The 23,873-nt window shown below is 33.8% G+C and overlaps 2 protein-coding genes across 5 annotated transcripts; one reads left to right on the forward strand and one right to left on the reverse strand.

Annotated features, from left to right (window-relative positions):
- Positions 1 to 277: 277 nt before the first annotated feature.
- Positions 278 to 2,763, forward strand: LOC116345617 (F-box only protein 42). Its single transcript, XM_031775097.1, has 5 exons — positions 278 to 496; positions 607 to 846; positions 1,004 to 1,455; positions 1,567 to 1,665; positions 1,756 to 2,763. The coding sequence occupies exons 1-5, from the start codon at positions 370 to 372 to the stop codon at positions 2,638 to 2,640; spliced, it is 1,803 nt and encodes a 600-aa protein (XP_031630957.1). The 5' UTR covers positions 278 to 369; the 3' UTR covers positions 2,641 to 2,763.
- On the reverse strand, positions 2,678 to 8,425 carry LOC116345618 (acyl-CoA desaturase). 4 transcript variants are annotated; one of them, XM_031775098.1, is made up of 11 exons: positions 7,931 to 8,425; positions 7,208 to 7,235; positions 5,672 to 5,926; positions 5,373 to 5,503; positions 5,188 to 5,238; positions 4,861 to 5,064; positions 4,392 to 4,509; positions 4,241 to 4,312; positions 4,130 to 4,160; positions 3,009 to 3,100; positions 2,678 to 2,928 (listed from the first exon to the last, which is right to left on the reverse strand). In XM_031775098.1, the coding sequence occupies exons 2-11, from the start codon at positions 7,233 to 7,235 to the stop codon at positions 2,780 to 2,782; spliced, it is 1,131 nt and encodes a 376-aa protein (XP_031630958.1). In that variant the 5' UTR covers positions 7,931 to 8,425; the 3' UTR covers positions 2,678 to 2,779. The 4 variants fall into 4 exon arrangements, with proteins under 4 accessions (XP_031630958.1, XP_031630962.1, XP_031630960.1 ...); XM_031775102.1 differs by lacking the exon at positions 7,208 to 7,235; XM_031775100.1 differs by lacking the exons at positions 7,208 to 7,235; positions 7,931 to 8,425 and adding an exon at positions 6,256 to 6,568.
- Positions 8,426 to 23,873: the final 15,448 nt, after the last annotated feature.

A 23,873-nucleotide genomic window follows, 5' to 3' on the forward strand; every position in this document is an offset into this window, starting at 1 on the left:
TCGAATTTAATTATTTATATAAATTTTAAATTTCATTTGCAGTTACAATAAAAGCAATGTGTATGCGATTTTGATCTGTATTGCATTTGTTTGTCTGGATTTGTACACCATATGGTTAGAGGTTATGTCGTTTGGGGTATTTTTCGTTTGCACATTCAGTGATAACAATCGTGAGAAAGTGAAAACAATCCAAATTCCCAATGAACAGCGTAAACATTCATACAGTTTGACGTTTCCGTATGTGTGTATGACAGCTGATAAATTTTCTACATAGAGCTTCGTTTGTACCAACAATAGAAAAAAAAATCTAGTTTATTTAATCGTATTTAGACACAAAGGAAGAATTGTTGATATTTTTGTTTCATTTCAATGACATCGACCAGTATTAACGATTTACCAGATGAAGTTCTGGAATTCATTTTTGGTCATATGCCACCGTACAGAGATTTGGAATCGTGTGCATTAGTTTGTAAACGATGGACAAACATTGTTCAAAGTAAGTGTTCAATGTCGTTTTCACTTTTAATTTGGTTGTATCATTTTATACACCAACTACCATTTACATTCAATTTTGATTGGATTACATTCGTTTTCATTTGCCATTAGATGTGCGACGGCATACAATGCTAAATTTCAACAAAGGTTTGATCGAATTCCGTTTATGCTGGAAATCATTAAATAATATGGATGCTGCACCAACAATTGCTGGACGATTTTCACATTCAGCTGTCATTTATAAAAATTCAATGTTCGTATTTGGTGGTGGTTCATCGACGGCAACGACATTCAACGATTTGTGGCGTTTTGATTTGTCGAATCGTAAATGGGATCGTCCTATATCGATGGGTTCGTACTAAGATTTAATTAATTTAATTGATTAACTTACTATTCAATTACTGAACGATTGCTATGCATTTTTTTAGATAATTTTTCCATTCTGTTCCATTATATGTTGATTAATTTCCATTATTTTCGTTTTTCTTTTCTGATTCATCTTCCCCAGGAAATTATCCATCGCCAAAAGCGTGCGCCACATTGGTGTGTTATAAAAATTCGTTGATATTGTTTGGCGGTTGGCGACATCCAACCACATTTCCACCGTATCAATCATGGCGTTTATTCGATGAGCTTCATTCGTATAATGTTGCCGAAAATCGTTGGATATTGATAAATACATTAGATGGTAATTCGCCGCCACCAGTTACGGGTCATTCAGCATCCGTGCACAATGATACGATGATTGTGTTTGGTGGTTTTTCACAAGATGAACACACGGGCACCAGTAAAAATGATTTATGGTCGTTTAATTTGAAAACATTAACATGGTTGCGAAAGGAAACGTCACCAGTGAAACCAGCACCGCGATACGGTCAATTTCAAATAGCATTAAGTGATAAACATTGCCTTATTATGGGTGGATGTGGCGGTCCGAATAATTTGTACAGCGATGCTTGGGTACTGGACTAGGGGCAATTCACTTAAAAATTGCCTTTCTATTATTTCGATTATTTCGATTATTTGCCGATTATTTTAAATTAATTCTTTTCTTTTGTGATTCTCCCCTAGGTATTGGATATGTCACTAGAGCCATGGCAATGGCGACAAATTACGATCAGAAATAAAAAATGGGCAGCAACTCACATGTGGTGTAATCCAGCGTGCAAGGTAATTATCACTTTTACACGATTGAAATTCGAACCGAATGGATTTTATTATACAAATAATTGGTGTCAATTTTATTAATTTTACTTATAGGTTGGTTCAAAACTAATCACTCTGGGACCAGTAGCATCAGCACTGACCGATTTTCAAATGATACGCCATCAAGTATTACCATCGAATCGTAATAATATGCGTCCAAATGCAAATCCACCAATTCCACCAAACCAAAATAATCTTCGATCACCGCAATTGCCCAATGCACGAAATCTATTCGGCGAACCATCGAATCGTCGTGCCGATGAACCAAATCGCTCACGATCAAATAACCTTCGACATAATTTACATAGTATTGACGAACAACAACCGCAATTAAATCAATTAAATGCCAACAACAACAACAACAACAACAACAGCAACGACGACGATGTACAAAATCGTTTACAAAGAAACCTCCATTTGCGCAGTCGCCGTCACGAAAATGATATGTTTAATATGCCAAAACGTTTTAATGAATCAACTGTACCGTCACACGATCGTATTGCAATGGCTGCATTTAACGATTCCAATAGAGACAGTCCATCGACGAGCATGACATCACCACGGGAAAGACGTTTACAATCGTTGCGTCGAATGGAAGAAAAAATTCAGGCAATACGACAAGTTAATGCACCGGATCCAATTGATGATCAACCAGCGCCACAAAAACGTATCAAACGTAATTGTATTGGTTTGTTTGTCTGTGATATTTCAAATATTTTGCTAGCCGAAAATCCATTCATTGAATGGATTGAACACAAAAATTTCGGGCACATTTCAAATGCACCGGAACGTTTAATTTTGTCATCGTTAGTGGCCGGAAACGGGGAACTTATTATGTTCGGCGGCTTACGAAAAGAATCACTATCAAAATCAACCGATACAACAATGCAAGTATCAAATGCAATGCACTTCTTACAAGTACCAAAAGAAATCATTTGAGAAATTTGTTTATTTTAAGTTAGGGACGAATTTTTTTTTTCGATTTTTTCATTTTTTTTTTCTTTCACAATAATTTACATTATCAATTGAAGTAATATAATCGAAATTAAAAAAAGGCATTAAATAAATATGAACACTATCAACTTTGCATTTTTTCTAATTCCTGTAAATCATCTTTGCAAATGTCGGTATCACCATAGCCCCATACATATTGACTGTGATTCGGATGGCTGCCATCGCCAGTTTTTGCTACACGCCGTGCAATCATATCGGCCGAAGCATATTTACCTACACATTTTTATTGAATAGAAAAAAGGAAAACATTTAAACGTGTACTCTTTTTGCAATGGCAATGCTGAGATACTTACGATCACGGGCCCATCCAATTTTAGCGAAGAAATCAATAAATCCTGTGCTTATGTTATACTTGTAGTCACCAAATTCGCTTGTTTTATAATCCCTAGTTGGCCAAAAAATTTGAAGAAAAATTGATTAAGTTAGGTATTGAATCAGTGAATATGGTGTCAGGTGATGTGAAAATCGAGCCAAAAAGCAATCCTTCGAACTATGACGTGCCAAACGAATCGTCGAACGTAAAATTTGAAAAGCAAATGTTTACTGCATCGGAAACATCGATTTTATTGGCTAAACTCAAGAAATTCGAGAAAAAAGAGGTGGTGATTAAGAAAATCGACGGTTACAACGAATCATTCGCGTCGTATGGTGGAAAAATTTGTGAGAAATGTTCGTCGGCCATACATTTATCGTCTTGCTGTGGTTGTTAAAGGGAAAATAATCGCATATTACATTGGTGAATGTGATGAAATTGAAGACAGCGAATTGCAGAAACCAGACACACTCCGATACCCGAACGAACCTATCAGCATACTTCTGACTTAAGACATGTGGCGCAAAATATACCACTTTTTAGAACAAATGGAGTAGTGCAACGCGTTTTGTTAAATAATTTGTTGGAGGATGATGCGAAGGTGGAATTGACGTATTGCTTGCTGGGATCAATCATGAACAAAGCATCCAGTCACGCTTTTGGGGCGATGAGCGTTTGGTCAATCGGAGAACAAAACGGCCACAAAATGCGAAAACTCTGGTGGGAATGAACTCAAACGAACAGAAGAAATTCGGTGAATTTGTTGTGCAGTGTTTCAATGACAAAGTCACCCGTACTGTGGAGCACGGAACAAAGCAGAAAAGTAATGCACCACGCTCGTTTAAATGTTTTGTTGATGGCTGCGGCAAATCTTATACATCCGCGAATACTTTGCGCTCACATAAATCTCTTTCACACAACAAGAAGAAATGAATGAAAAAGGTTGGAAGTGGGGCAATGAAATCAAAAATCTTTCCATTATTATTATTTGTTCACACCCATATGATACGAAATTAAATCTATGTTCATTAGCAATAAGGTTGAATTCCCAATAAAATATTACAAAGGCGAATAACCAGTGGCTGTTTTCATCACACTTACCAGGGAAAAACATGATGGAAATTATGCCATCCTTTGATGCCGATTGCAAGGGAAAAGAAAATGAAAAAAATTATTGCAAACAAACAATGAGAGCAAGAAAACAACACATACCTTCCCCAAATGCAGCCAAAGCAACAGGCAAACTTTCCACCGGGCTTATATTTTGGTCATACGGTTTGTTGCCTATAAAACAAAATGATTATCCAAAAACTGTCAACAAAATTCATGAATTAAATATGAACGAATTCAAATATTTGCATACCGTATAAATGTGCGACACTGTTTACGAAAAATGCAGCATTTAATGTGACACAAAACCGCAAATTGAAATTTACCCAAAATGATGCCCATAAATTTTCATTCCAAAAATACCACGGCACCTAAAAGAATATTTTTATTACATTATTTATCTCGCATTGTATGCAAAAACAAATTTTAATCGCACATACTGGGCACACACCAATACTCACTCACTTACACACCGACACACACAAAAACTAATTGAACTCGCATTTCTAAGTCACATTTTAAAATTATTTAAATATATGTGAACATATCTGTCGATAACTTTCTAATAAAATGAATTGATTTATGAGCGAAAAAAAACTCCAGCAATCTGATCGTGTTGTGTGTGTATCGGTGCGTAGAGTTGAATGTCATTTGATTGAAATCTCTATCAAATAACAAAAAAAGTCACTGATGCCGCAATAAAAATAGAAAAGAAATCATACCAACACAGGCATAGCGATTGCTATTAAAGCAAACAATGGAATATAAATTCGCTTTTGCCACATAACAATGGGATCGTTTTCCAAGTCGCGTAAATCGATAATTTTACGTTTGGCCACGACTGCTGGATGTGGTGTCAAAAATAGCCATCCAACATGAGCAAACCAGAAACCGCGCCGGGCATCATGAGGATCTGCATCAGTTTCCTATGATTAATATGAATGAAACCAATACAATTCGGATGAGAATTCGGGACAAAGCTGAATTTGCGGTCGAAACCAACAAAACAACGACAATAATTCAATGAATTCATTCGATTTACAACTTACCGTATACTTATGATGAACTCGGTGATCATGCGCCCAAGTGTATGCGTCACGCTGTGCGACGAAAAACAAAGCGAAACAGTCAAACAACAACAACATAAAAACACACTCACACACATAAATGATTTTTTGTTAAATAATGTCATCAAAATATTACATCATTAATTCTCAAATCGCGCTCAACTTACTTGCCCGGATATTGTAAACAGAAAGATCAACAGTAGACGTAGTTTAGCATTTGCTTTATACGCCTTATGCGAAAAAAGCCGATGAGCTCCAGCTGTTATTCCAAAACCACTCGAGACAATCAGAGCAAAAACTATAAATAGTAAAACAAAAGTCTATTATTTGCTTGGTAATTTTTTGTTGGTTTTTTTTTTTTCGTTCTTTATGTGTGTGTGTGTGTGTCTTTTTTCTCAATTACAGCCATTCCTATTAATAAACATTTTTTATGGCATTCAATAATTAATTTGAAGTATACACTCACACCAAATGGCTGTATAAAATCGTATCGTATAAAATTGAAAGATTAGTCCATACACAGCACCAACGTGTAAGAACATCTGTGCGGCTAAATCAGGCCAACGAATTTTTGGTTTAAATGGAACCGCTTCATCATAGTTAGCCGAATCATCGTTTGCATCATCGTGCACGGTTTCAGTGCGTCGGCGATTTTTCAAACCATCATCACTCAAACAACTCGTGTTTGCGTTGTTGTTTGTGTCACTCGTATCGCACATTTCTGAAACGAAAATAAAAAGCATAGCAACCATAAACGATTAGCAATATTTGTGATAGAAAGTGAAAAAAAATAGAAATAATTTCATCAGCACACATGCAAAAAATAATAAATCTTAAACGAAATCGAACGATACCGTAAATTCAATTGGCACACAATAAATGCACTGAATATTAATTGAAATATCGGTTTGAACTGTCACACCGCGCAGCAAGCAAATTGAAAAATAAAGAATGATGCGTATGGCTGTAACTGTTGATATCACCGCTCAAGTGTTTATTGTATGGGTAACATAAAAAAACTATATATAAAAACCAAAACTATCTTATTACTTTTGGGGGTATTTTTATTTGATTCGACTGAATATACACGAACGAATATATTTCCGTTTTTGTTTCTTTCGCTGCGTGTGTGTATGTGTGTGTTTGCTATGTTCACTTCGGCTATGCGGTACCAAATGAAACAATAGTAAAACTGAAACAAGTTTGTCGATTCTTTTTGACACCACACACCGTGTCAGTTCAGTTGACGGTGTCGAAACAATCTCACTTAAATGTGATTTAAAAAGGTGATGCTAAATTTACAAGCGATACTATTAGAAACGATTCATAAACGTTGGCCGTCGAACGTTCTTTATTGTATGTAATTTATTTTAAGTGGAAATTAACAAAGAAAAAAAAAATGAAATACATTTACAATTGGTTATTTGTTACGCGCCGAGATTGTGTAATTATGATATAGATTTTGAATTCATTTAAATTTCATTTTGATAGACCACTTTCACTGCAATTGTTCGTTATAACAATTAACCGTTTGTCTTGACACCAAAAAAAAAATATCTACATAAAATATATGCCAAAACGTGCTTCTGCTAACTTTCGTTCATACACCATCGTATTCAGTGTATCCGCAACAATAAAAAAAATCATCACCACAAATATATATGAAATTAGTTATTATATACGTTTTATATATATCGGTATTTATATATCGTTTAGTGATAAATACTATGAGTTGATTCTTTGCGTTCGTTATTTGACCAAATATACATATCGCAATTATCTTTAAGTCGTAAATGCGACAATGAGTCATTTTCGATTCTTTATCAGCAGAGCCTAGAACGAAATAGAATTGACCATTTAAATACTGTTTGTTTTCACTATTCACAGCTTACATGTGATCGGAAGATACATAGAGCACTGCTGACAAATGACAAATCGCCGCTATATTTCTGAAACAATTTATTACTAATTGAAATGGAAATTCGTTTCAACAAAATCTTACTAATTCCATGGACGACATGTTGCGCCATCTTGAAAAAAAAAGAATTTTTCTTTTAATCAACAAAATGTATAAAATGACAAATCTTCTTATCACATTAACGAATTTTTTTCATCGAAAAAAGAAATGCGCCGAGTTTTGGTATGATATTTGGAGTGGTCGCGAATGGTAAGTAATGAATGTGGCGCTTTAAGCATGCTATATACGTGACTATTCTCGCTTCGAGCTTGGTCATTATATTCTAGCGAGAATTTTAGGTCTGTGTTTTTTTTTATGTTAAACAATGTTGCATGAAGTTACTTAAATATTTATTGCATTATAACAAATAGCCATAGCCTCAAACGTGAATAAGGTCAACTAACCAATTGTATGACTATATGGTCACGAATTCTTTTCTCTCCCCCGTGCGCACAATAGGCACGAAACCAATTTTACTTTTTTTTTTCTCGAATTTTCTCCACTGATATTTTCGTAGGTTCGCATTGGCAGAAAGGAAATGAAAATGGAAAAAAAAAGTCAAATGCGTAAGTGTAAATTTGACACATGAAGTTGTGTTTTAATTTAGATACTAAATGATTATCAGCAAGCGAACGACACAAAAAAAATGTTGTTGCTGAGTATATAGAATTCGTTCGATCTATCATAGTATGTTACTGCTAATCGTAAAATAATAACAAGTGTACACTGACGGCGGTGATTACAAAAGAAACAAAAAAAATTACTCACCCCGTATAATATTAATGCGGCCCACGACGATAGTTTATGCGGAATGATTGTTTATGAGGCCCACAGCAAGGAATGCTTTTAGGCAAAAATTTACTCTTTTTTCCTCCGTGCACTTGTGAAAGTTACTAACTCAAAGGATATCGTTGAATGTGTCACTTTTTGGAAAGATTAAAACCGAATGAAATGAAATGTTCGCGTTCGAAGCGATTTTGTACGCGAGGACACGACACTATACTATTGGAATGAAAATGAAACTGTATGGTGTGTCAAATTGATCGAGTCGTTCCACAAATTATGATTCAAAATGTAATGTTAACGACATTTTTTTTTCCGAAATCCGAAAAACGGCGTTCCTTTTTTCCCATCAACGAAAAATAATTTCAACGATAGAACAATACCAACAAGTCAACAAACACAATTCAATATAGTTGATATGAATTTTTCAAAACGATAAAACACAACACCGAATTCAACCATCACCGACAAACATATGTAACTTCACTAATAAGGTGCGCACTTTGTAAGAAAGCGATAACTGAAACCCAAACATTCTTCACCTCTTTTTTTATTAATTTGTTTTCGGCGCTCACATGTTATCGTCATTTCGTTGTTTATCTTTCTCCTTCGCGCCCGCTCTTTTATCGTGCATTTTTATTTGTTCACTTTTATTTACTTAAATTTATTATTGATGAAGCGTCTTGTCACTTGCATACATGCTTTGATTATACATGGCCTGAGTCATTTGGATTAGTTTGTGTTTTTGTTTGGTTTTGTTTTGTTTTTGTTTTTGTCTCATTTGTCGGCTTGGTTTTAATCAAACTAAATATTTAAATTGATTTTGGTGGATTTGTATGACTAAATTGGTTGTTGTCAGGTTATTATCAGTTGAAAGCTTTGGTGCTTTTTGTTGTAAGGTTTTCATTTTTGTCCAGGTTCGTTTGCTGAACTAAAATAGATGTCGACACACGTTCATTGGAAAACAAAACGTTTAAATTCGCAAAAAAAAGTGCATCAACGAACTCTCACCACGCATAGGAAAATCGGAACCATTATACGTGCATATTCAACTGCCTCTTGATGATATATTGAATAGACAGGAGCGTGGTGAACAAAAAAAAACTATTATATATACCACACTCATTTGAAGCGACTGCACAACGGTATCAGAAATTCCAGTTCCATTTAATATAAAAGTGAAAACAAAGTTCATTGAAGCACATATAAAACGACATCGTCTGACAACGAAACAAAAAAAACGAATTCTTTTCAATTTATAAAAGCAATTCAATGCATTCGTTTTACACAGACAACCGATGCATACACACATGAAAATCAATAAATTTTACACTTGATTTTCTCTTCATCGAAATTGTGGATGAATAATATTAATGAAGGAATGGTTGTGTGCAAGAGACTGGCAAAAGGACACATGTTACATATATGAGGTAACTATTTCGGAAATAAAGGAGGAAAAAGAAGAAGAAGAAAAAGAGGTGAAGGATCGAGATCATTCAAAGAAACTTCCTTGCAATAAACATATTTCCATCATATTCGTATTGAGAATGAAAAAAATCCATTTCATTCAAATTGAAAAAAAAAAAATTGATAAAATTTGATTGAATTTCATTCAAAAGGAAAACAAAAAGAAATAACTTTCCGACGCTGAATTTGAATGCATTTCATTCCAAAATTATTTCAAGAAAATGTCCACACACAAAAAAAATTGTCACAAATCTAACTCAAATAAATGTCGTGAACAGATGAATATGTTTCTTTGTTTGTCAGAACTTTCTTTTTTATTTCATTTTTGAAGGATCTTTGTTTTAGTGCATTAACATGTGCAAAGAAACGGCAAAAAGACGTTGCATTGTTCTTATCATCGTTTGATTGATTTGAATAAAATATGTTGGCATTATTCCAGTTTTCTTTTTAGCCTTTTTTTCGGTAATGCTATTTTCTATTGTTTTCGTTCATTTGCTCGTCTCCACACATATACTTCAGGTATATAATTATCATTATTAACGATATCGTTTGCAAAAAGAAGAAGAAGAAGAAGAAAAAAAAATGTCAAACACAATATCGAAAATAAAACGACCATTGGAAATGCGTTTATGTACGGTATACATAAAATGTGTGTGTATGTATGATTCTCTTCGACAGTAAAAGCCGTCAACGATAATGAAAAGAGGAAACAGAAATGTCCATATGTGTGAGCGTTATTCGATTGGCACGCCAACAATACAACATGCTTATAGCTTTGCATATATAGGTGGATTCACTTGGCTGTTGTGTGCACCAGATTTAATTTACGTTATGTGCGGTAACATTATCTTTTGGTGCTTATGTGTCTGCAATGCTGGCGTCTATATAATATCTCGATTTTAAAACATAGGTACGTTGTTGCTCCTGCATATTGTGAACATTGCCGCGCTCAACATAACAGCTTAATTCTGCAAACGGGAAAAAAAAACACACGGAATATAGCTTCCTATATACAATGATACACAGTGAAACTTTTGCACAACGAGAATGTGCATATTGGTTGTGGCGTCCTTTCCGTTGTGGCCGACGACGCTACAATCCAGACAGCCAGCCGCACTTCTGTCGTCATTGTCGAGTCATTTTAAATCGTTTTAAATAGAAAATACAATCTATGTTTGGGTATATGCCGGGTCGGAGCGATATTGTTGTTGGTATTGCTGTTTTCAATTTTTTTTTTTTCATTTTTGCAATCCAAATGGAAACCAGCAGCAGCAGCAGCACCAACGGCGGCAGTAGCATATATAAGCATGCTATTGAGGTAGCTATGTTTATATTGAAATGTTGAAATGCATGAGGATGGAATATATAGTATACCAAAAATGAATGCTACGGGAAAAAAGGAGACGCTAAAAAAAGTATCGGTGTTGCTGGCTCTTGTTGGCTGAACTGTTGTTGCTGGGTTTTTTTTCTTTCGGGACTATGACTTCAGTCAAACCGAGTTACAGTCTTGCATATAATACATGAAAGCGCAACGTTTTAAAACATAACATTCAGGGTCCTGTGTATGTTTTCGGATCGGTGTCTCTCTTTTTGGAATCGGTGAAGCGCTGGCGACAATGAAAAAGATATGCATCGTACGCTTGTGTGTGTGTGTGGGTGAGTATGTATTTTCATTTTTGGGAAAATTTTACTTTCGCTAATCACAACGATATATAACTGTGATTCTATATATTATACACATAACACACTGTACAACAACGATCGCACTCAAACAGCAAAGGAAGACAACGACGACGATGGTGAAAAAAAAAAGTAAAAATTACGCCAGCCAAAATATTGATTGTAATGCGGATATGCAGTACAGTATATCTATAGGTTTGTCTAGTGCATCCTGTAAACCATTTGTATATACTTTTTGAATATACTGACATGAAAGAAAAGTGAAGCGTGCACACACACACACACACACACACACACAATATACATACCGACATCAAAAATATAGATAGACGACGGGATAAATCATATAAAGTAAATTATGTATAAGGATGTGTGGGTATATGCTCTATAGCAAGCATCGATATATGCATCGATACATCATATAATTCTATTTAAAATGAAGTCAGGATCAATAGACGTTATATTTAAAATGGTCAACATTTCATTATCATTTTTCCTATAAATTAAATGGCCATTGAATACATAATTCCAATGGATGGCATTCATTTTTATTTTCCGTCCAATGAAACCGTTCGGATCAATTCAAAAGCCAAAAACTATTGCCAAATGAAGCAATGAATGGAGAGACGAGCACGATGACAACGACAACAAAGACGATAATAATGCTGTTAACAAACCTCTCATCGCAAATAACACAAGATAATATTTATTTCTAAATATAGACGATTGTATCATGAGGATGAACACAGTAGTGAATTTTAGAGATAAAAGTAAACAAGTGTATTCGAGCATTCTTGCGATAGACAACTAAAAATGACATGATACCATGTGATCAAATCATACATTTGTTTGATTAAATTTTGAAAACATAACTTAGTGCTAGATGCCACGATGAATGCCAATATATAACGAAATGATACCTGCGTGAACTAGAGAGTGAGAGTCGTAACGATGACACAAAATGTAATAATGTTCATCGTGTGCGTTGTGTGTATTTGTGTGATGCCATCGAACAAGAATTGATTAGAACAACTTGTTTTATATCTTTTCGTTTTTGTGTGGAATGGTTTGTAATGTAACGGACAAAATGGCCCCAAAACAAACTTCAAAGAATTAGAGAAATGGTTTTTGATGAAACCAAATGTAACAATTCGAATTTGTTATCTCTCTCTCTCTCTCTCTCTCTCTCTCTCTATCGATATGCAGCAAGTTCAATTTCATTGTGGCAAAATTTAAGTTGACATTCTATTGGAATATTCATTGTGATATCATGTAACAGAAAACATTTGATGACAAAACTTTCTTGGACCTTTTCTTTTAACGCAATTCATTGTTTTTGTTTATTGTTGTTGTTGTTGTGTGTATATTTTTTTTGTTGCAAAATAGTCTAGATGTGCGCAATATCAAATATTAATGGAATAAAGAACTTGCACATTCACATGTTTAGCATGAATGGCCAATGCACTTCTCATTTGAATTTTATGCGTATCAAATTTTCATCAAATGTCGGGATTTCACAATATTCTCTTTTTCTGTCTCTTTCTCTCTTTCTCCATATCTTTTTCTCTCTGTGTGTGTCTATCTCTCTTTCTGTCTCAATATCTCATTCAAAAGAGAAGAAGGAATGAAGGAAAAAAAATGCTCAAACAATCCACTTTACAGTGTTTCGGTTGTGCATGCTATTTGGCACGCAATTGTATGCGTACTTTACGGCTTATATATAGCATTTTCAGTATGTACAATGTGTTTGGCACCGGCACATAGGCCAATACACCACAATCACATACAGTATATACAATATCATGCAAAATAAAATCGATTTCACTTTTTCGTCGTCGAGAACGAAAGCATATTTCTGGCCAGAATCGACGACGATAACGACAAACACCGGAAAACAGTGTAAATGTTTTTGTATATCATATTGGATTTTAAATGATGGAAATGTAATTTTGCTTGTTCGAAAATTACAAAATGCACACATACATACACACGTGTGCACCCTGAAAATGTGACGACAGAAAGAATGGCATTTGGCAAATCTTACGATTATAAATTCTTATGCGCGCACGTTATACTCTCGGTCTTATTCTCTATGATCGTCCCATTGTTTGTGAATTGCGGTGATTTGTCTATCTTTCTCCATCTCCATCTTCATCTCTCACACTTCAAACTTCAATTTACTTCACTCAACATCGTTCATTTCACTCAATTTCTTTATTTTCTTCATCTTATTTTGGATTTTCATTTCATTTCATTTCCAAGTTGACTGGTTCAATTGTAACGATGCGCACAGTTTTCCCGTCTTAGTTCATTCGTGAATTATGCGATTTCATTGTTAGCGTTTTTGTCTCCCATGGCGAAAAATTCATTATAAACGGCATAGGTATATATTATTCACAAATACTATTGGTGTATAGATGTTGTACGATTTTACGTAATCCTCACCCTTGTAAAACGCGTAAATTTGTATCCCGATGAGATGTGCGAAAATTATCTGAAAGACTGTGTGAAGCCCGGTTGTCGATTTACTGTCTACTTTACAACAACTAAATGCAGCACAGCGCACTCACACACGCACACACGTCAATGGTGCTCCTGCTCTTGCACATCGGATTTTCATTTGTCGTTACTGTTGGTTGCATTAACAGCGTCAGCAGAACAGCAGCCAGCACCAGCCACCTAGCATTTAAATGTGCAAATGTGGAATTTGATGAGCGTGTGTTTTAGCATAAATTAATTTCTTAAACCTGACGAAAATACGTTCATGAACTACACAAAAGTGGTCTCTTATTCATTCATGAACATATAAAAAATTTATAGAGCATCACCTTTCTTTCTCACTAAAATACTTTGGTTTCTATCACAGCACCAACACCAACCATGAAATACCAAAGAAAATGAAGAGTAAAAAAATTGAATGGAAAAGACATAATTTTCAGAAAATTTCATTTTATCTTATTACCAACCATTAACACTTGCAACATATACGAGCAACTCAGTTGCACAATGTTAATTAATAATTGTGCTTAAATTATGATTATCATAAATTGAAACGATTTTGAAGAGAAAATAAAATGTTTGGAAGAAAGTGTACCACGATATTCTATCATTCTCTTCTTTTTCTCTTTCTCCCTTGCTGTGAACGAAAATTTATTTCAATGAAAACATATTATTATAATGAATCTAATTGAATAGTTTATGGGGACAAAATCATTGTAAATAACTTACCAAGCATTTATTTATTTTTTTACGTCCGCAGCTATTCGAAATTTTAATTGCAAAAAACCAACATATTTATTATACAGAAATTGAAGTTAAAAAAAAAAAATTAAATTACACATGTTCAATGTTAAATATATCACCGTCGGATATCATTTATTCCATATGTTTCATTTTATTTGACTTTAATGCGATTCAATTTTCTGATCACAATATTCAATTATGTTCGAAGTTACATTTCAGCAATTTGGCAAATTTATTCGAATCGAAAATATAGCACATTTAATGCAAACGTCAATTGACTTTATTATCCTTTTTGAAATGACTGGTAGTCGGTCGTTCGAAAAAATCATTCCAAAGAATATATCGTTGTGGCAGTAAATATTTATTTATCATTTGTAATACGATAGTATTTTATGTGTTCAACACATGTGGCTGTACCGCAAAAATGAGACATTTCTATAAATTTCCGAATGGTCGACAAACGAAAACCAAAGAAAAAAAATTGAATGGATCAAAATCCGTCTATCTTAAGGAGCGTAAAATGCAATTAAAGTAGCCATTAAATGGAAAAGAGCCATTGCCAGTGGCTATACAATAAATGCATTTAGTTTTAATGGTCCAAATTCATAATTGATAGCATAATATTAAATGAAATTATCATCGAATTACTGCCGTACGCATGTATATATATACGGCATGGCGTGGTATTGTATGTATTAAAAGATGATGGAGAAAAGACAGTGTTCAAGTGTCGCATATTTTGGAATTACGTTGCCATCTCGGCAATGATGCACATCGCGATGTACAGATGTCATGTGCATGTATGAAGACGAGAGATTAATTCCAAAGTCGAATGTTCTTAGTGCGTACGCACACACACACATACACACATCACATCTCGGTCGTCATCGGAGAATCAAAAACCCCTCACACCCCTCCCGTCAAATTGAGAACACGGGATGCTTAATATTAAACATATTTATTATGTATTATGCTGATATTGTAGAAAATCAGATATTCATTTAGCATTTTGTGACAATAAAAAATTGTATAAAAATTGTTCGCTCGATTAGGGACGCATCAAGACATCATAATATATCGGAAATAATGCTGATGACTTCACAAATGGCTTAGAAAATACGCATTATTAATAAAATGATGTGTGCGTGGTGTATATGTGTGTATACATTGGAAAACTCATCGACATCTATGCCACTAGTAATATTGAGAAATCTCACTCTTCATTCTTGTTCTCGTTTCATATCGTCGTAAGATATCTCATGCATGCATATATCCACAATGTGGATTCTACATATATGCGAATGCCATAAGGCGTTTTGCACACGAAAAATGAAACAAATCAGCGTACAGAGGAAATCAACTCCAAAATAGTTCTCTCTGCTTCACAAGAGATTTTTCACAATCATCGAAACATTTCAAGCAATAAGTTTGCTTATGATGCAGCCGTTTCGATTGCCGTTCATTTTTTTTTGCTGATGTGTAACGAACGAGCATAATATTAGCAAATTGATATGTTTTCCACCGATGGAAAAAAAAACTCATCCTAACGAAGGGTGTTTTCTTTTTTATCAGTGCAAATGTAAGACATAAATGAATCTCAATACAATGAACAAATTGAATGGAATCAGACAACAAGCAAAAAAAAGCATCTGAATGACTATATTATTATTATTATATATTTTTTTTTCTTCGCTTCAAATGCTTTGATTAAATCATATTTTTGATGAGATGCAAAATAAGTTCTCCATTATCATGTACGGAGATTGAAATTGATATTTATATTGTGCAAAGTACTTGCAACATATTGTTTTTGTTGTATACAATCAATTTTATGAAGCAAAATCGTTGCGCATTCAGGAACTAAATGGCAAACACTTGACACCATAACACAAAAAAACGAAACAACCGAAAATTGATACAATTTTGAAGTGGAAACAGTGAAGACTTTAATGAACCATTACGTATCTTTTTATTACATATGCAGAATGGGATGTTTAACGGAAAGAATATTTGGATGTTTAATCCTTTTTTGAATTAAGAACCATTTTTTTCATTTACAGGATGATAATGCCATGGCGTAATAATACTTCTATTCTGCATGAAAAATAATCACATTCAATTGAACCAAAAATTAAGCCAGAAAAAAATGATTTACGAATAAATGATTGGTGCTCTATTTAAAATGAAATAGAGTCGAGTTTGCAAATTAGTTACTGACATTATTATTATTGCACTTGGTTTGTGATAGTTTTTCTTTTAAAATATTTTACTGTCGAACATCGAAAGAAAAATAGCATGTAAAAGATTGTTATCATTTCGCGTGAAAGCGTTCTATAGAGGTATTTATGTGTGTGTGTGCGAGCGCACATTTTATGCACAGCATGAACAAATTTGCCGATATGACTTTGTTCGTTTGTTGAAGTTACAACATGTTGTTGTTCTTCATCATTTGATCCGATGTCTAGACAAAATAGATCCTGTCAAAATATTGATACGAACGTAATAGGATTTATTGATAAAAGTGATTTTTTTCTTCATTCTTTTCGCTTCGTTTTCTCATTCATTCTCCTAAAGATTTCCCACTCAACACGACAGGTTTCCTTTGAATATGTGTGCGATTCTTCTTTTTTTTTAAGTTAGAAATGATTTAATAAAGTTATAAATATTCGGTGATGGAAAACATCAATGATACTTCACCGCATGTGTGTGGGTGTGTGTGTGTTTCGATGATGTATCGAACAGAAAGCACACATCATGTGCACACTTGATTCTTTATTATTTATTTAAATGTAATCACCTTTCACCTGTTTTTGGTCGTGGAAACGACATTGTGCTTGTGCCCTCCATCGATAAAGTGCACACTCAGCAAACTCTTACCGTTTATTGATACCCCATTATTTTGATGAAGAAAAGAAAAAATTTCAATGATAATCTCATTTGCTGTGTTCGAAATACTGAGGCACACTTCCTTTCGTAAAGGGTGAAATCCAACTGAGCGAAAGATACTAAAGACCATTCAAACATCAGATCATTCACATTGTAGAAAATTGATTTTGACTCGATTTATAAGTGCATTGACCGTTTGAATATGAATTTGGCCTGAAAAAAAGAAGGGAAATTAAATGAAGGTTTGATCATCTTCGAAACCTTTTTATTAGCAATTTATTGAATTTCACAAAAAAAAAACGAAATAGAAAGACTCATATTTATTGCTTTGTGCCAATGCTTGGGAAATATTGGGTTATACTTTTTTTAAATATGAAATGGTGATATTGACAACGAAAGACAGAACACACAAACACAATAAAAGTGACGCTTAAATCTTTTGGCTGCATGTAAAAATGTTCATTTGGCCTTCATTAAAAATTCAACTGATAATTGTGTGTTAAGCTGTGTTATTGCCAATGTTAATGGTCAGCATCATGAGTAACATGGATTTCATTTCAATTTTATTAATAAATCCAATCAGACTCGTTTGATTAATAATTTTTCAATATGAAATTGTTTTACTCAAACACAGTGGACTAACACATCATGGTATAATTTTTCATTTAAAATCATCTGAACAAATTTCCGTGTTTTTTTTTTTTGCTCGTCAATTGAATCATTGATGAAAGACCGGCGCAAACATTTCGATTTGATATATGGCTAAAATAAATGTTAATATTCTACAAAATAAATGAGTTAAATGTTGACACATTGACTCAAATCGGCGTATCGAATTTAAATGTATGATATATCTTGTGCGTAACAAAACGTACGCATAACCGCGGGCTGATTTATATACTTTTAATTCTCGCCATTAAATTATTATTGAAAATGAGTAAAAACAACCATAGATCGTATTTTAATTTGAATTCTCGTTAATTTTAACACATAATTTATTTCTCAAAACTCATTGAGCGAACGTTCGCTCATTCTACCGATATATTTGCATACGCATTTTTTGTTTGTTTCCTCGTTGTTACACATTACGCGATGCTTAATTGTTATCGACATGATACACAACATACAATATATCGTAAACACTTAATAGCAATCGCATTGCATTGTTATTAAAATAAACATCGTACAAACATGTGAGCATCTTAAAAATAAATGTCCTCGCCATTACAGGAGGTATGTATATTGTACACACTCATGACGCATACACACGTTGACACATCAAATGTGATGTATTTTCTTGTGAATTTGACAGAGTTGATTAAAACGTTCTGTTTGTATTATAGTATAGTATATGCATGTCACACCACGAATTCGTCATCGCCTTTGGCGGAAAAGAAAAACTTTGTAGAAAGGTACACCGATCCCCATCTAACTTGTATGCTATAAAAAAGATGAATTACAATCGCTGACAGGACGATTTTATAAAAGCAAACATCGAAAATCCAATTGTACAGTGAAGTGAAAGTGAAAAAAGTGAGACAAAGAAGCGAACCTTCATCGTGGTTATATTTGTTGGCTTCTTGCACCCGAAGAAAATCAACAACATCGATGCCGACTTTATCGAAAAAGCAGTCATAGACTCTACTAAACTATAGGCATTTTTGTTTCGATTTGAGCGGAACGGCTATGGAATCGGGTTCTTGGGTTGCAGCTTGAAAATGTTTGTTTTCGTATTTGGCATGCATGCAAAACCGCGTACTCTCTTCCACACACACACACGACACATAAATACATTCAAATAAAATCAAACACCCCGATGTGTTCAAATTAGAAACTCGGTTAGGGGCAACATTTCACATGGTTTCGACTAGTTGACATTGAGCATTATATGCATGAACAACAACACATTACGAGTTTACTCAAAATTACTTGCAAAGCCAGAAACATAGCAAAAACACATATTCAATCACATTTTAAATGGTGGAAATCGTGTCGCACAAACCAACACGGTTTTTTCTTTTTCTTCAAACGTACGCCTCTAGTTTTGCAAACGAAAAACCAATTATCAACTACATGTGAGCGTCATCATTATGTATGCGTGCATGTTTTTTTATCGTCGTCGTCGATGTTGTTGTTGTTGTTTTGCTGCGATATCCTTATGAGCTTAAGTGCCACTTGAACAAATAAAATCATGTATTGTAGATGTGAATAAACGTGTCAAGCGAAGCTTAAAATCTTGTGCAAAATGCAAAATACGACGCCACTAAAATAAACTAATATCGCACAAGCCAATACAAAAAACCCTTTCGTTTTCGTCATTTTCGATTCGGGCCGAGTGAGAGAGAGAGAGAGAGAGTTTGCCAATGACAATTTTTCATTTAACTTAACTTTATGTTGTATAAGAGTAGAAAAGTTTTGCTCGAGGGCATTACTTCGAATTGGCTTCAAATTGCTATATGAGCGAGCGCACAATTTAGTTTTACCATGTATGTTTTCAAATTCAAAACGATGTTTTGCCATTAGTTTCAAAAGTGAATAAATATATTACCAAGATGATGTCGTAAATGCAAAACAGCATATGCCAATGATATGTACGATACAAAGCGTTTTTTGTTTTTCTCTCATTGTCGCATTTAATTCACTATTGAATGTCGACAAAAGGCAATAGACATTGAAATATGCTTAACCGCATATATGCAGTGCGCGCGTGTGTGTGTGTGTGTGTGTGTATGTCTTAGACACATACGCACAAAGACTTTTGAAAATTAGCATACGTTAAGTTATCGAATCGACCGAAGAAAGGTGAACCGAAAATAACGATGAACGAAGCAGAAAATCAAACACACTAACATATCCAAATGGAAAAGCGTTCAGTACTTTTCGAATAATGATGTTCGTGTGTGGCATATATTAAAAAGAGCAGACGCTTCATCTTAAAACATTAAGAACAACAGATAGAGCTATCTATAGATTTAAAATAAGAAAACTGGGAAACGAAGAGAGTGCAATATACCGTGCGAATGGCCACCGCAGAAAAGCACTAAATAAATTTAGATAATTTATATGCAAATTAATCGCAATGAACAATATTTAAATTGGATACACGAAAAGCAATAACTGACTAATGTTGCCTCTCAATTCCGGAGCAAATGTCGCAAACATAACATCACCAAATTTATATATTTTATATGCATACATTCGAAAAACTATTACATTTACTATTAATAACCCTCCGAAAAACATAAATACATTGAAATTGGCCATTATATATGGTAGTGGTAATAGCTAGCGTTGCATCTTAAGCAAAATAAAGCAACAACAGCCGTATGCCGTACACAATTGGTGATGCTCGCTTAACTACTTTTAAATCATAATATTAATGGTCCATTGAAACCGAAAGTTGTCACATATTTTTCAAGAAGCTATAGAACATATTGAACGAGTCAGAAATAAAACATAATGTACACGCACACCAACAGAAACGACGACATTTACATTAGAATCGGTAGCTACGCAATCACAAGTCAAAGACTTCTTGCAACAATTTTCAATGCAATATGTTTTTTGCTTTAAATGGCCATTTACAATTTATATCAACTACTATCTAACATCCACCGGTACATAAAACCGATCCAGCCACGCCACCATCATAAACTTAAGCTTTTCTTCTATCCTCTCGCGCGCGCCTCTCTTTCTCTTTCGCTTTCTCTTATTTTAGTTTTTATTGGCCTTCCCTTCCGTAATTATATAAAACGCAAAATTTATTCGACAAAAATATACATCGAAGGGATTTTCATGGAATTATCGTTCATCGCGCGTGCAACATTGCGTTGCCCGTGAACCAATGACGTGAAGAATAAAAAAACATTAAAGTAAAAATTATTATTCTTTATTTCCTGAAAATGCTATGCAAAAGATTACCAACTAAGAGAAACGTCATAAAAATGTAACATTAAACGATTCGATCACTTCCTTTGCCATCCCGAAAGAAAGAGGAGAAAAAAAAAATCAAATGAAACACGAATAAATCTTTGTTGTTGCCTCATATAAATGACTTTGCAAATACAAAGTGGACTGACTCTGGTTTTTGCATTTGAAATAACAACCCATTAAATTAGCAACGATTGAGATGACATTAACTTTGCTTAGCGCACATTAAAACTACGTAGATTTTTCTCTCTCTATCTCGTACAGCGGCGATAAGACTATAGCGAAGAAGAGCTTAAACGCTTGGGCAACATATGTACTTTAAGAGTATTCTTTCGTCGTTCAACGGTCAATGATTTCTTAACGATTGAAAAATTGATAATTTCCCCAAAAACTTTACGACGAAAAACTAACGATATTATTGAAATGATGACTTTTACATTTTAACGGCATCAGAATAATACCATCGCACAAAAAGTTCACCGTAAGATTTTTTTTTCACTTTCATGACTCTCATGAAATTGGTCGACATATTTAATATTTGAATTTCCAATCCAATTTTTTTTCTTGCATAAGTATTGAAAGTGTCGCCATTTCGCTTGGATTTCGTGTCATTCTAAAGTTCTTAAACAGACAATGTATTCAAGCGAGAAAATCGTCCAAGAGTATTAATTATTCAGTTTGTGATCAGACGGTGAAATAATAATAACTCTCGACAATGGTGACTTGAACAAAGGTTAAAGTTACATAATTGTATGATTGCATGATTGAAAACGTGCTAGATATCAACAATAAATTATTACTTATTTAAATAAATGAATGAAATGCAAAATGCATGTTTTTTATCAATTAAAATTATGATAGATATCTGTTGTTACCAATAATGCATAATTATGGGACATTCGAAACATAAAACTACCATATCGTATGGCATCGTTCAGGCCATCATTTCTCGTTTCGTTAATTATCATCAGAAATGGATAAAAAGAAAGGCAACTCAACAAATATTTGGAACAGACCATAACAATTCAAATCGAAACCCATCCAAAATTATAGAATTTCAAAAAGTAAATGCGAAAATCATTTATTTCATGATTGTAGTAAAAAGTTATCAAATTAAGTGATTTCGAAAAATGTAGAAAAGAATTTTTTTAAGTATGTTGCTTATTCACAGCTGTATTCGATCAAGTGCACTTCTTTTTATAATAATTTCGTTTAACGCTTCATCCTTTTATTGTAACATTAGTTTTGACTTATATACGTAGTACGTAGCACAATAACACATTAACAAAATATGAGATGTGTGTTTTTCATAGACTTCGCGACCAGCAAATGCAAATTTGAATTATTCCACATTTTGTTTATCCCACCACCACCACCACCACCGCAAATATCTAGTCATCATAATTTTCAAAACGACATTTTTAATGTGTATTTTAAATGATTTCGGTTTTTCACGCATTAAACAATGTGCAATTTTCAAAAAATGAAAGAAAAAAAATTTATTCCACCCTCGTTATATATATGTATGAATGGGATGTGGTGTAAACTGTTTGCGACACACTTATTTATTACGTATGTGTACACTCGTCTCACTCATGCACAATCGCTAACATTTTGCTCATCGTTGTGTTCGCTGTTATTTTCCAAAGATCTTTAGATTTCCAATTGTAAAATGTAAATTGTAAATTGTGCGTGTACAATAGGCAGACAATATGAGCGCACTGCATGGATTTTTTTGTATCCATTATAAATGAATAAAAAAAAGAATTATATCCTGACGATTACATAATTTCGGATAAATCATAATCATATCGTCGTCTTCAATGTTCGTCTTCTTCAAACGGGAATAAAAAATATAAAAAATGTATGTGCGGTTGTTTGGTGCATAATTTGTGGTTTCGTCGAAACGAATTAAATGCAAAAGAAAAATATTCGAAAAACCGTTTATTACGGCACATCGTTAATGTGCCAACGACTACACGCTTCGAAGCGGAAATAACTTCTAATAGACATTTAAGTGTGGTTTAATGTTGAATATTAAAAACCTGTTCGAAAAAATGCTAAATATGTATAGAAATCGGCTGGAAAATGAAATAAAATTCACTGTAAAAAATGATATTATATTCAAAATTTGCGAGGGAAACAAAAGAAATAAATAATAGGAAAAAAAGGCGCGAAACGATACAACATCAATAGTGTATAAATTCTTTTGGCCATGCAAAATAAGTGAATATATTTACGTCATCGGTACTTCTATCCATTTGCTTTGGCATTTATTTCCATTTCATGTTTCTCCGTCGCTGTTATTGTCGGTTTACAATTTGATCTGATTGACTTTGTGGCAATGTTTCATCTAGAGACGACCATATCTCGGTCTCTAAATCAACGATACACACGATGGTATTCCGTGCTCAATTTTCAGATTTCTCGACATTCATATACAAACATTAGGGACTTGACGATGACATCATCATCTGAATATTAAGTCTCACTTGGAGATTCTTTGCATAGCAAATGCGTATGCAAGAGTGTATAATTTATTGTAAGAAGACCATACACACATATCCTTCGATTATGAACATTTATAATAGCATAATATATATGATAATATCAAAATCACCTATGCGCTGCTCTTTCTTTCACAGCAATACGACTATGGAAAGTGAAAAAAAAAAGAAACATGCGGCATAGATTTAAGTGCCCCAAATATTGAATACCAATC

The sequence above is a fragment of the Contarinia nasturtii genome, unplaced genomic scaffold (assembly GCF_009176525.2).
Source record: "Contarinia nasturtii isolate CC-2019 unplaced genomic scaffold, AAFC_CNas_1.1 Cnas_scaffold_1371, whole genome shotgun sequence".
Taxonomy (NCBI): Eukaryota; Metazoa; Arthropoda; class Insecta; order Diptera; family Cecidomyiidae; genus Contarinia; species Contarinia nasturtii.

Coding starts and splice junctions, on each gene's coding strand:
- LOC116345617 (XM_031775097.1), top strand. CDS start 370: ATGACATCGACCAGTATTAACGATTTACCAGATGAAGTTCTGGAATTC. Junction 847..1,003: donor GGATCGTCCTATATCGATGG/GTTCGTACTAAG, acceptor CATCTTCCCCAG/GAAATTATCCATCGCCAAAA. Junction 1,666..1,755: donor GGTGTAATCCAGCGTGCAAG/GTAATTATCACT, acceptor TTTTACTTATAG/GTTGGTTCAAAACTAATCAC.
- LOC116345618 (XM_031775098.1), bottom strand. CDS start 7,235: ATGGCGCAACATGTCGTCCATGGAATTA. Junction 5,927..7,207: donor ACATGTCGTCCATGGAATTA/GTAAGATTTTGT, acceptor TTTTCGTTTCAG/AAATGTGCGATACGAGTGAC. Junction 5,504..5,671: donor ATTTTATACAGCCATTTGGT/GTGAGTGTATAC, acceptor TACTATTTATAG/TTTTTGCTCTGATTGTCTCG.